General features: G+C 32.9%; 1 protein-coding gene across 1 annotated transcript; it reads left to right on the forward strand.

Annotated features, from left to right (window-relative positions):
• The first annotated feature begins 1,216 nt into the window (after positions 1-1,216).
• prxl2b (peroxiredoxin like 2B) lies at positions 1,217-12,236 on the forward strand. Its single transcript, XM_067387750.1, has 7 exons — positions 1,217-1,374; positions 2,841-3,045; positions 4,620-4,671; positions 5,939-6,002; positions 6,219-6,294; positions 6,853-6,971; positions 11,777-12,236. The coding sequence occupies exons 1-7, from the start codon at positions 1,312-1,314 to the stop codon at positions 11,801-11,803; spliced, it is 606 nt and encodes a 201-aa protein (XP_067243851.1). The 5' UTR covers positions 1,217-1,311; the 3' UTR covers positions 11,804-12,236.
• The last annotated feature ends 1,686 nt before the right edge of the window (positions 12,237-13,922 follow it).

Here is a 13,922-nt window from a genome sequence, read left to right on the forward strand (position 1 = left end):
GTGTGTATACTTTGCGTTTACAAATAAAAACAATCAGTATTTCTTTGGAAATGTTAAATTATAACGTTTTTTTTATTATTTTATTAATTTATTTACTTTTAATCTATTTATTTTATGTGGAAAGCCCTGTTAGGAACGATATTAAAGGGTTAGTTCACCCCAAAATGAAAATAATGTCATTTTTACATATTTAAATCAGTTCATGTGAGTACAGTGGTTCAATATTAATATTATAAAGCGACGAGAATATTTTTGGTGCGGCAAAAAAAACAAAATAACGATTTATATGGTGATGGCCGATTTCAAAACACTGCTTAAGGAAGCTTCGGAGCGTTATGAATCTTTTGTGTCGAATCATGATTCGGATCGCGTGTCAAACCGCCAAAATGCTGAAATCACGTGACTTTCGACACAAAAAATTCGACACAAAAAATTCATAACCAAAGTCCCTTTAAGACCCTTTTTTGTTGGTCTTTGTTCATAACGCTCCAAAGCTTCCTAAAGCAGTGTTTTGAAATCGGCCATCACTTTATAAGTAGTTATTTTGTTTTTTTTGGCGCACCGAAAATATTCTCTTCACTCTATAATATTAATATTGAACCACTGTACTCACATGAACTGATTTAAATATGTTTTTAGTACATTTATGGATCTTGAGAGAGGACATTTCATTGCAGAGCCATCGGATTTCAACAAAAATATCTTAACGAAGGTCTTACGGGTGTGAAACGGCATGAGAGTGAGTAATAAATTACATTATTTTCATTTTTGGGGAAACTAACCCATTCTGAAGTTAATAATTTACTATACAAATATTGAGTAAACAGTTTTTTTCTCTGTAGGTCTATACTGATTATTGAATGTAAATCATTACAACTTTCAAATGGAGGAAGACCGACTGAAATTATTGACCTTTGATGTACAAATAGGCTCAACCACACCCTAAATGATCTTATGTTAACCTTGATCTTGGGCTCAAATATGTATATATTGTAGACTGGAGTGATTCATAGCATACATTTACATTTACAAATATAATAAAATAATGTCGGGGCGTTGATTAAGTAACTAACAGATAATGACAGAGTTGCCATTGTCATATTTATGTAATATTCCCCGCCCCTCGAGCGCATGATTTGAATTCCCGAAGCTGTGATTGGTTGATACGCGTGTCACTCACGTCATGTCTTACACAAGTGGGCGTGTGTATATAACAGCGGCGAGTTTGTGTGGTTGTGTAAAGTGTAAAAAACTGCTGAAGGAGTAAGAGCGAATTTCACACCTAAAGGCAAAAAAATAAACACTAAGAAAATGTCATCTGTAAACTTGACCAGCCTAGGAGCCAACCAACTAAAAAACACCACGTCTGGAGAGGTAATAATTCTGTTTCTATATGTTAGCTTATTACTAGCAGACTATAGTGATGTTAAGATGCAAACGGTCACTGACTGAATCATTTACAAAACTTAAATAATAGTACTAGTTCTAAAGAAACCAGGTTTTTGAAAACAAGAAATATTACTTTATATTTAAACCATTTAAATGACCATTTCAAAGTGTTTTCATGAAAAACACTTCCTGTTCTGATGTTCACATGACTGTAAACAAATGTAAAGCTCTTCTCACACTGCAGCTGTTAAGATTTAGTTGATGTTTGTGAAGTGATGATCCCTAGGAGGATCAGTTTGTTCTTATTCCTGATGTGATATGAAAACTTTGACACTCCAGGTGTAAATAACAACTCATTAACTGCTTGCAGGTGTCAAATGCAATGAAAACTCATTATAAGTCTTTATAATGTAATGCAACAAAATAATGCAGTTATGGGTTTCTTGTTCTAATTGAGTATATTTTTAGATACCTGTACTGCCATGTCAAAATAAAATACAATTTAAAACATATTTAATATGATTAATATATGTAATGTTATTTTTCTTCTAAGTAGAGATGCACCGATATATCGGCCAATAATCGGTATCAGCTGATAAAAGCAAATTTTCACACGATTAAAAACCGCTGATAGTCAGGACCGATTTATCCTGTCAATCAAAAGAGGGCAGGAAAATGCACTGAATTTGTGCTTTGTGTAAAGAAAATGCTAAGAAATCAGTTTGTTGTTCAATATTAATAGTAATTTATGAATTAATAACATTCAGAAAGTTAAGAAATATTAATTTAATCTTAAGAATTTAGTTAATGTGTGTTAATATTATTTTGAGTAATTTGTTTACAGCTGATACCAGTTACTCTGAAAAAAAGTAGTTTTTTTTATTTGCATTTCTTTCAAAATATAATAATTAAAAATATGATGAATTATAATGAAATTTTCATTAATTTAAAAGAAGGTATAAAAGGGAGAACCCCCGAACTATCAGTATTGTTATCGGCATCGGCAGATATCACTCTGAATAATCGGTATTGGTGCATCTCTACTTCTAAATAATATTTAAATTATTTTTTTCTTTAGTTTTACATCTTTGAAGGCATATTTTATATGCATGTGACTTTTAAATACTTAAATTTAATACGTTTATTGAAATAAATTCTTCTCGCTCAGTTGAAGTCACATAAATTATCATGAACAAATTATGTCCATGAGCATTAATTCTTTTCAGAATCAGGAATTCAGGTTATTGTTACATATGAAAATTGTAAATATGTAGTCTCAATTATGAGCTCATAAAAATGCCGTGTGTAACAATTTTAAATTAACTGTAGCATGTCAAGGCTTCATATGTAATGTCAACTACCCAAAAATGTAAATAAAGTTTGTTTCATCTTATGAATGACTGTTTATGAGCTGTAACTAATGAATGAAACTTTCATCTGTTTGTCATTAGATGGTGGAGGTTGGATCTCTGTGGCGGGAGCAGACAGTCATTCTCTTCTTCTTGCGGAGGTTTGGTTGTCAGGTGTGCCGGTGGATGGCAGCAGAGGTCAGTAAACTGGAGAAAGACCTGAAAGCAAATGGCATCGCTCTGATTGGCATCGGACCTGAAGAGACGGGGGTGAAGGAGTTCAAAGATGGGGGATTCTTCAAGGGCGGTGAGGATTTGACACTGATAGCTTGACTTTATTGTTTAATATTGTTCCTAATTTCTTAGTTTTACACTAATGATGTTCTGTATCATTCTACATATAAAAGAATAGCAGACCACGATTATTACGATGACGTCACAGAGAAACGATATTATTGGAATCACTTTTAGAATGATTTTTCCCAGCTGATGAATGATAAAATCATTGACAGCCAATCAGAATCCATCCTGCTGTAACGAGCTTGAGCATTTCGCGACAGACTATACTAGAACTGCAGTGCGTGCTTATAATAAACAGAACGATATCGTCCGCTGGTGTGGACACTGATGCAGTTATAGTTATCTTTATATAACAGTTATCTTTTTTGGTTTGAGCTTAAAAGTGCACATTGCAACTTTGCAAAATAAAAAAAAAATAAAAAAAGGTAATTGAGACTTTTTTTCTCAAAATTGCAAGTTTGCATCTCACAATTCTGACTTTATTTCTCACAATTGTGAGATAGTTATAAAGTCAAAATTGCATGATATAAACTCACAATTGCATTAATTGAATTATAAAGTCGTAATTCTGACTTTTTTTTCTTGGCAATTGACTGTTTCTATCATGCAAATTTTTAAAATTGTGATATAAACTTGCAGTTCTGAGAAAAAACGTCAGTCTTTTTTCCCTCAAAATTGAACATTATATCAAGCAACTATAACTTTATTTCAGGCAATTCTGACTTCATAACTCAAAGTTGTGAGTTAAAATCTCGCAATCCTGATAAAAAGTCACAATTACCTTTATTTTTTATATTATGGCAGAAACAAGCTTCCATACCTGCCGCTTTAGGCGCTCGAGCTCTTTAAAGGAGGATGGATTCTGATTGGCTATCAGTGTTTTTATCGTTCATAAGATGGAAAAAATCACTGAAAAATCAGTGAATTATTTCTCTGTGCCGTTATCGTTATAGTTGTGGTGTGGACTTTACTATTCTTTCATACTTAAAACAATTTTTAGAACTATATCTTTATCATTAGAGTTATCGACCTTGGTGTGAACGGGCCTTTAGAATAAACAGAACCATATTGTCCGCTGGTGTGAAAGCTAATATAGTTATCATCGTCTTTATCTTTATAGTTATCTTTCTTGGTGTGAACGGGCCTTAACTTATAATGCATCTGGGTCTGTAAAATAATGCATTACATAACATAAAACACAAAGTGTCTGATTAAGTGCATGTAACTGAGTGATATTGATCCTTCCATTGAAGCACAATATTCTCAAATTCAGCTTGTGCTGGATTCAGGATTTATCCGAGAATTTTGAAAGCAGGAAATAAGCAGTTTTCACAAGTGCGCTCTTGGACACCATTGAGTTAAAAAAGGATTTCAATACTGCATTCTTTCTTCTGAAATAAGCGATAACCTCAGGTTAAGCTCAATGTGTGGGTTTTGTTTTGAATTTATTACTGATCGAATTCCTGTCTTTTACTGTCCTTTTTGCCTGTTACTATGCTTACCATGCCTGTGTTTGCCTTGGGTTTGCCACTGATAAAAGGTGTCTGATCCTGTGTATTTTTAACTTTTTCTTTGTTTTAGACATCTACATTGACGAGAAGAAACAGTGTTACAGAGATTTAGGCTTTAAAAGGTATGAGGTTCAACTTATTCATGATTATTTTTTACTTTACTATGATAGTTCACCCAAAACTGTAAATTCTGTCATCATTTACTCACCCTCAAGTTGTTCCAAACCTGTATGAATTTCTTTCTTTTTCTGAACATAAAAGAAGATAATTTGAAGAGTGTCGGTAACCAAACAGTTGATTACGGAAGAGGATTAGGGCCAAGCAATAATAAAAAAATAAAACCATCTCGAGATTAAAGTTGTTAAACTTCGAGAAAAAACTCGTTAAATTACGAGAAAAAAGACTAAATAAAATGTTGAGAATAAACTCGTTAAATTACGAGAAACTCGTTAAATTACAAGAAAAAAGTTGTTAATTATGAGAACAAATTCGTTAGATTATGAGAAAAAAAGTCGTTAAATTTCGAGAAAAAAGTTCATAAAATGTTGAGAATAAACTCATTAAATTATGAGAAAAAAAGTCGTTAGATTATGAGAACAAATTCGTTAAATTATGAGAAAAAAATTCGTTAAATTTTGAGAAAAAAGTTGATAAAATGTTGAGAATAAACTCATTAAATTATGAGAAAAAAAGTCGTTAGATTATGAGAACAAATTCGTTAAATTATGAGAAAAAAAGTCGTTAAATTTCGAGAAAAAAAGTCGAGATAAAATGTTGAGAATAAACTCATTAAATTACGAGAAAAAAGTCGTTAGATTATGAGAACAAATTCGTTAAATTATGAGGAAAAAGTCGTTAAATTACGAGAAAGTCGTTAGATTATGAGAACAAATTCGTTAAATTATGAGAAAAAAAGTCGAGATAAAATGTAGAGAATAAAGTCATTAATTTACGAGAAAAATTACATTAAATTATGAGAACAAATTCATAATTTAACAAGTTTATTCTCAACATTTTATCTTGACTTTTTTCTTGAAATTTAACGAGTTTTTTCTCGTAATTTAATGAATTTATTCTCAACATTTTATTTCAACTTTTTTCTCAAAATTGAACAACTTTAATCTCGAGATGGTTTTATTTTTTTAGTATTGCTTGGCCCTAATCCTCTTCCGTAGTTGATGGACCCCATTGACTTTCACTGTATTTTTTTTTTATATATTTCTTTAATATATCTTCTTTTGTGTTCAGCAGAAGAAAGAAATTCTTACAGGTTTGGAAGAACTTGAGTGTGAGTAAATGATGACAGAACTTTTATTTTTAGGTGAACGAGTGCATGATGTTTATCCATGACACAAGCATGTCAAAAATCTTTCTGGTTTCCAAACTCAGGTACAATGCCATGAATGTGGTTCCAGCTGCCATGGGAAAGAAAGTACGAGAAATTGCCTCTAAGGTATTTACAACGCATCATACATTGCCTTAAATACTCATTTCTGAATGAAAATTATAATTCTGGTCCACTGATAATTAGTGATTAATTAACTTTAATTAGATGCCTTATTTGTAAACATGACCATATTTGAGGTGTTAAATAAATACCTTATTTCAAGATGTGCTGAGAACTTTTAGATAAAGCTTTTGATTCATATTTTTTCACCCTGTCTTGAAGGCAAGTGCAGAAGGAATTCAAGGAAACTTTAGTGGAGATCTTCTGCAGAGTGGAGGCATGCTCATCGTCGCAAAAGGTAAAAAAAAGTTACTGAGTAAGACATAATATTTTCATGCATTTTCATCATTTTTGCAAGGAAAATGTATTCGCCTAGAGTTAATTTTTATCTTTTTAGTTCCTCTTGTGTACTGACAAGTGTGTCATAGAAGAGAACCGAAGCTTGTAATGTAAACAGTCTGCATTATTGTCACTAGAGGGCAGCATGACTTCATATTTAGCACATGCAAATCTGTTCTGTGCTCAACAATGAGAAATAATGTGAAGAAATCTGCTTGTAGCAGAGATGAACATTTTAGAGTAAATCTTGATGTTTGTGGATTTGATGAGTCTCTGAACTGTTTCTGGGTCTTAGTGTCAACAGTATAGGTAGCTTAAGAGCACTAATTCAGCAATACAACTAAACATGTTTTCCCACAAATCTCATTACTTGAATTCATCTGGATGTTGAGGTTCTCATTAATCTCATGATGATTCTCATTAGATTCTTATTACTGTAACAGACAGAGTAATATTTGTCCAGTACAATTATTTTATAAAATAATATCACAGTGCATGAATGTGTCACTCTGTTTAGGTGGAGAAAAGGTTTTGCTGCATTTTGTCCAGAAAACGCCTGCAGACAACGCATCTCTTGAGGACATCACCAAAGCTCTCGGGATCTCTGCCAGCGTTCAGGCTGGAGAAAAGCCACAGGTAAAACACAGGAAGTGTCAAACATCTTTGATACTGGAGTATAGTTAATGTCTCAAAGTTAGTGGTTGTGATTATCGGTGGGTAAACCAGTCAGGAGTACTTCCTCTGAGTTGTTTCTGGGTATTTAATGGTAATAGGAACAACATTGCAATACATGAGGAAATCCATTAGGACTAGATAGAAATGCATCAAGTGCATCAGAGGTTCTTAATAAAGGTTTCAGCAAACTTTCAAGAGGGCCTCAAGATAATTTAAAACTATCTAAAACAACACAAAACAAGCATTAGACAACCAAAAATCAAGTTATTTCTTATTTTATTTCACCCCCTCATCAACTGTTTTTCCCCTTTGATGAACCAAGGTTCACACAGTCTTGAAAAACTTGGATTAATGAAATGGACTAATTTTGAAAGTGTCTTTTCTAGACCTGGAAAATTCACGTAAATGCATAAAAACTTCATGGGAATTTTTTTAAACTTATGCCATGCTCTAAAACATTTTATCTGGTAGAAATTAGTAAGTAAAGTACTTAATCCTTAGCCAGTAAATGATGAACAAACTGGCAAATTCATTTGTTAACGTGAGCGGGAACATTCAGAGCATTCAGCTCTTAAAATTTCTGGAATCTTGCAATTTAATTTACAGAATCTAGGAAGGTCGGGTCTTCAATGTGCTCAAAAGTCAAAAAGGTTGAGAACCACTGAAGTGCATTCCTTGATGCATTAATAATATAGAATTAGAGCTGCACGATTAATAGTTAAAAGGTCACAATCTCCATTTACGACCTTATTCCTAAATTACAACGATTGGGCTATGTCTACTAATACTTTGACAAGTATGATCACAGCAAACATTCAAGAGAGAGCAGTTGTCATGTATAGGTTACACCAGTATGTGGCGATAAATGACTTAAATTTATTTAAAAATCTATTATAAAAGCAGCAAGTCAGTAAATCAGTCATTCAAACCAAAAAGAAAAAAAAACAAGAATTAAAAAAAAAAAAAAATTAAATAGACATTTTATCAGAACTTTATTACATGCTATTTTGTTTAGTTGTCCTTTTTTGAGAGAATCATGATCTCTAAAATAAATTGTGATCAGGAATGTATCGTGCAGCTCTAATGTTTGCATAAATAATCTTAAAACGACTTTAAATGCAGCTAATACAGAAAAATCTGAACTATCCATTTTAGAATATGCGTTACTGTTCGTATATAACGTGAAGCTGTTTTTGCACAGACTTATAATTTATTCAATTTGCGTTCATCATGTCCCAAATAAAACACATGAGATGAAGAACCAATATGAGAACAGGTACTACCACAGGTATTTAATACATAAGCCATTTTATAATTGATTTTCTTAGCAAGATAACAGTATTATGAAATAAAATTACTCATGATATTAGTCATATGCATAGGATTTTAGTTGTACTGCCCACCTCTACTATCTGAAGTGATATTAAATGGCTCACATTGAGGTTTGGCTTTTAAAATAACTCTGAAGAGGTTTTTAGTATTATTCCCATGTTGATGCTTGATATATTATTACTTATGGTCAAAGAACAAGAGTTTCATCTCCACAAATTTCTCTAAAATTACCCAGTATTTACCCAAGTTTTTACTTTAATTGACTCAAAAAATGTGACCACGCTATTATATTAATGCATTTTTAAAGCCAGTCTAAATATTCTAATTGTGTATTGTTTAGGGTTACTTTACAAGGACAATTTCATTGTGGTTTTTACTGCAGTGAAGTATTTTGGGTGCATTGGTCCATGCAACCACACAAGAACATGGTGAAACCAGGACACCAGAGACAACCTTACCTTGTTTTGCGGAATTCCACTGGAATAATATCTTACTTTTCCTCAGTAGCTTAAATAGACCAGAATATGAGGAAAAGCGCAATTAAACCCTTACAGGCCTCCACAAGACATGCTAAAGAATCTGTGTTCTGCCGCAGCGTGACCTAATTCATGTCAACGAGCAGCTTCACCAGTAGCTGCTCTAGAAAGAAAGGCATGAATCTGTCTAATGTTGGAGCACAGATGCTTTGGCTTATGTAAGTGGATGTTTGAACAAGTGAAGTGATTGTGGGGTAGAACAGAGTCTTGTTGTGAGACTGATCTCCTGGTTTAGCGTGATCTTAACCGCCCCGAGGCCCCATGATGCACCTGGGCGTGAGATTTCAGTGGAGCTCATCTCACAACAAAACCCACTAAAACCAGCGGATGCTATTTTCGCCGCTGGTTATTACAGGGGGTTTTACGCAGACGTGCAACCCCTAACGTCATGTGTGGTCTGAGGTAAGGACTTAACCATGGTATCCTGCAGGAAATGGCACTTTTGGCCTCTCTTTTCCTTGTCGAGCTCAAGATGAGGTGAAACAGAAGAAATAGAGTAATTGATTGCTAGAAAGCCTGACATGTGAAATATTTTGGTCACACAGTTTAGGGTCCAATTCTCACTATTAACTAACCATGTATTACATAACATATATACATTATATACATTAACATATATAACATGTATTAACCATGACTTTTGCCTCTATAAACTCCTAATTACTGCTTATTAATAGTCAGTAAGGTAGTTGTTAAGTTTAGGATTAAGCGATGTAGAATATGGGCATTATTATGTGCTTTATAAGTACTAATAAACAGCCAATATCCAAGTAATATTCATGCTAATAAGCAACTAGTTAATACTAGTTGCTATCAAGTATTTAACTAGTAACAAATATGAAATAGTAGGCTTTGTAGAGTTATATAGTATAGTAAACTCTGCGTGTGTAGATGTACAAAGCTATTATATGACTTCAGAGGACTTTGAATATAGTGCACAAGTCAAATGGACAACTTTTATGATGCTTTTATGGTGCTTTGTTGTCATTTTTGGAGCTCAACTGTCCCAGTATTCATTCACTTTCATCATACTGATTGCATGTAAGAAAGAAACACATGCATGAGTAAATAATGTTGGAACTGAATCTAAATTCTGTCCCAACTGAGATTTTCCTTCTGTTACCTTTTTTTTCCAAGTACATTCACCCCAAGAAGTATGTTGACACTTAAAATAGTATAAAAGTCTTCACATTAGATGACAAAATATGTATTGTCCTAGATTTCTGGCCTGGATGCACGAGGCTCCAATGGCGTGGTTTGTTAATTAAATGTCTTGCGACAATTCAGAGAGTACAACACTTTTTTTTTTTTTTTTTTTTTTTTTTCTTGTGATTTTAATAAGGTGAATGGTAAAGGCATATGAACCAGCAAAAACACAGATGTTCTAAAAACATGTTTGTTCTCATTTGAACTTAACATTTAATGCCAAAATAACAAATATGTGCCATTCTTTCATGGAATGGTTAGTAGTTCTTGTAATTTGTAAAAATAAATCTTATTATTCAATGCTAGTGACACAAAACATCATGTTTAGAAGATATCACATTGATATTATGAACCAAAATGCAACAAACTTGTAGCTTGTGATCATTGAAAACTATTAAATGAGTTTAGTTTGCATACAACACTACCGGTCGAACATTTGGAATAATTAAGACTTTTAAAAAATGGGCTGTATTTATTTGATCAAAAGTACAGTAAAAACTGTAATATTGTGAAATATTATTGCAATTTAAAATAACTTTTTATTTTAATGTCCTGTGATGCAAAGCTGAATTTTCAGCATCATTATTCGTCTTCACTGTCACATGATCCTTCAGAAATCATTTTAATAGTAATAATTCTTATCAACTCAAATCAGCAATTCTGATTGCAAAGGACAAAATAGAAATTACTATGAATTTCATCAGTTTCACATTTTGTGAAGTCGCTCTCCATATTTTTTAGAATGTTTTATTCTGCGCTATTATTGTGGTCTCATTTGTTTTACTTCATGCCGAAGTCAAAAGTCTGTCTACACAAGAAACATACATTGTGTCGTACCACGCCCTTAGATCTACCAAAAGACCTTTAGTTCATCTGAAGAATAAACATGGTGTCATTCAGCAGCATATCTCAGAGCAGATCGCTCCCATGGGTCTTGTGAGGAAGGAAAGGGCCCAACAGACAGTCAAGAGCCCAAACCCAAGTGTCGTCACTGAATGACATGGGAGAGTCCCAAGGGAAATCAATTGGATGATTTAAATTGTATGCACTCAATAACTGATCCGTCAAGGGCATTATGGTTTGAAAAAGCCTCCAGATAACTTTCTTACATTTATTTTCTCACAATCCAGTTTCTTGTCTTCAACCATTAGATGATGCTCAGAATGAACATTAATATTGGTTTGGCAGACAGTTATATTAATAGAAATATTTAACAGTCACTAAGCACCACATCTGCTCTATATTAAAAACGGTTATGTTGCTTTGAAGTTCAATAACAGGACGTGTCGCAGGTCTTGTTTACCCATTAAAGACTACCGGCGTCTGTTTTGTCATTTTTGAGCCAACGATGCCATTTCCTCTGTGGGAGTGTGGTTGTGTGATGGTTACTTTCACACGGCCGTAAAATGCAATGTCAGACTGACCTGTGCATCCCAGTTCTCCTTTGATTATAGCTTAAAAGATTGACTTCCCTGTTATTAAAGTTATGGTTCACCGTAAACGTCAATTCTGTCATCATTTATTCACCGTTCCAAACCTGTGTCAAACTATATCAAAGATATTTTATAAATGTGTCAGTGTTTCCATACTGTAAATGAGGTCCAATGTTACGTACTCAAGGATATTCAAGTTTTAATTATTCATTTTCACATGATCAACCAAATGATTTTATTATTTTTGTGTCCTTTACAGTGCAATGAAGATGTTTGCACAAGATAGAGGACTCAGTGTTCTTCAGGGATGAATGGACTGTGTGATTCCTGGTTATCCAGTGTTATATTCCCCCCTAATCTGACGCAAATCATCTTTTACATTTATGTGATACTTTGGTTTAGATGGTAAACTATAATGCACTGATCATACAATTATAATAAGCAATTTTTTTATTGATGAGTAATTAAACTCTCACAGTAGTCATGTGAATAAACACTAATGCTGCTTTGATCCTCAATTTTTTTAACTGTTAAAATAAATAATCACAAGTGTGTTGTCATAAGTTTTGCACTAGAGCTAAAATGTACTCCTTTTAATGAGATTATTTTATAAATCTGCATTTACTGATTTTTTTTTCTAAACGCATCTGACCAAATGTGACTTGTTAATTTAAGAATGTGACTGACATTTATTTAATGACATTTATTAAACTCTTACCAAAGTATATTTGTGGGTTTTTATGTATGAATGTGAAAAAAAAAAAATACAGATGCATATATGTTGCTTTATATAAGTTTATTTTTTGATGCTTACATATTTTCTCTTATATATCATAACAATATTTAAATAAGTTTAAGGTAGCTAAATAACATTTTTAAGCCATATATTTTTGCTTGAACAATCAATATAGGCAGAACAATATAATTACAAAGCATTCACTTGGAAAGTCATTAAAACATATATGGTCTCAATCAAACATGGACCCCATATAATATCAAGAGCATTTCTGTCAGTAAATATTAACTGAGATCTTTCAACAGTCAACGAGTTTATGTACAGAACAAGACCAACCCCATAGATGAATTATTCATATAGCAGCATCTGTGGTCACATCTTAACATGAGGGTGAATCTCATAAAACCTTAAAGAACATGTCCAGATCATATTTCAACCATTATATATATATATATATATATATATATATATATATATATATATATATATATATATATATATATATATATATATATATATATATATATATATAGTGTGTGTGTGTGTGTGTGTATGCCAATTAACCATAGTTTTTAATGTTGTGGCATAATGAAACCTGGACATGTTTTCATGAGATTCATCCGTGATCTGAAAAGAAAAACAGAATCTGTAAAACTGAATTGTGAATCATTCTTGTGTCTGACAAGTTCTTGGCATTTTCTGTATACAATGCATTGAAAAAAAGAACATAATTCCTGACTTCATATTTAGTCATCATAAGCTTATTTCTAATTAAACACCTTCAGAACCACAGACACTAAAATGCACACAAATGATATTTTACAATTCACACTTGGCAAAGTAGTTTATAGATAATATGTAGTTATTTTTCCTTCACTTCAGGTTTCTTCAAGGCAGTCATATAAACAATCACAGAGGGTGATTTTGTATTCCAAGAGATACAAAATAGCTGTTTTAAAATGCGATCTTCTCAAAAGCACATCAGCAATCCTTGGCACAGAGATGTCGCTCTTTAATGCGGTATAAAGAACAGGTAGTTCACATCACACCTCATTTGATTTGTTCTCAATAGTCATAATATTAAAAGCCTCAAGGCCAGAAAAATCTGCACAAATGGGTGTCTGGGTGATGAATGCGTGCAGTCACAGAATTGATAATGTTGTGTATGCATATATAACATATTTTTGCCATAATGCACCTTAATAGCATTGGCGTGATTGGCAAGTAAATCAACCCAAACGTTGTTAAATACTGTACATAAAACCAATATGCACATTCTCTTCCCTGACCATTATAGTACTGCACATTTCTCTTTATATAGCTATATAGTGTGCATTATTGGGTCTACTATTGTTTCTAAACAAGATCGGATTCTGTCCAGCACTTTTAAAAGCTCAAATCCTTCGAAATCCAATTTCAATGTTTTATTAAAATGCATTTCTTGTCTGGCAGGTCTTGCATTGGAAAATGCATGCACTAATAATTCAGGGATTATGTTTTATTTGGCATTTCATCACCGTAAATCCCGTTCTCTCGCTAACAGAATCCAAAGTTTTTATATTTCATTTGTTCTGAAGTTGCTTGCGTTCAATATATCGCTCGTCTCCTGTGCATCAAACAGTACGTGCCATTACAGTGGTGTCGAGGTTTAGATTGGCTAGCAATGAAG

The sequence above is a fragment of the Chanodichthys erythropterus genome, chromosome 6 (genome assembly GCF_024489055.1).
Source record: "Chanodichthys erythropterus isolate Z2021 chromosome 6, ASM2448905v1, whole genome shotgun sequence".
NCBI lineage: Eukaryota > Metazoa > Chordata > Actinopteri > Cypriniformes > Xenocyprididae > Chanodichthys > Chanodichthys erythropterus.

Bases quoted from the DNA above. Each gene is read 5' to 3' on its own strand.
- prxl2b (XM_067387750.1), top strand. From the start codon at position 1,312: ATGTCATCTGTAAACTTGACCAGCCTAGGAGCCAACCAACTAAAAAAC. The intron at 1,375-2,840 runs GTAATAATTCTG...GTTTGTCATTAG, and splicing joins AAAACACCACGTCTGGAGAG to ATGGTGGAGGTTGGATCTCT. The intron at 4,672-5,938 runs GTATGAGGTTCA...TTCCAAACTCAG, and splicing joins AGAGATTTAGGCTTTAAAAG to GTACAATGCCATGAATGTGG.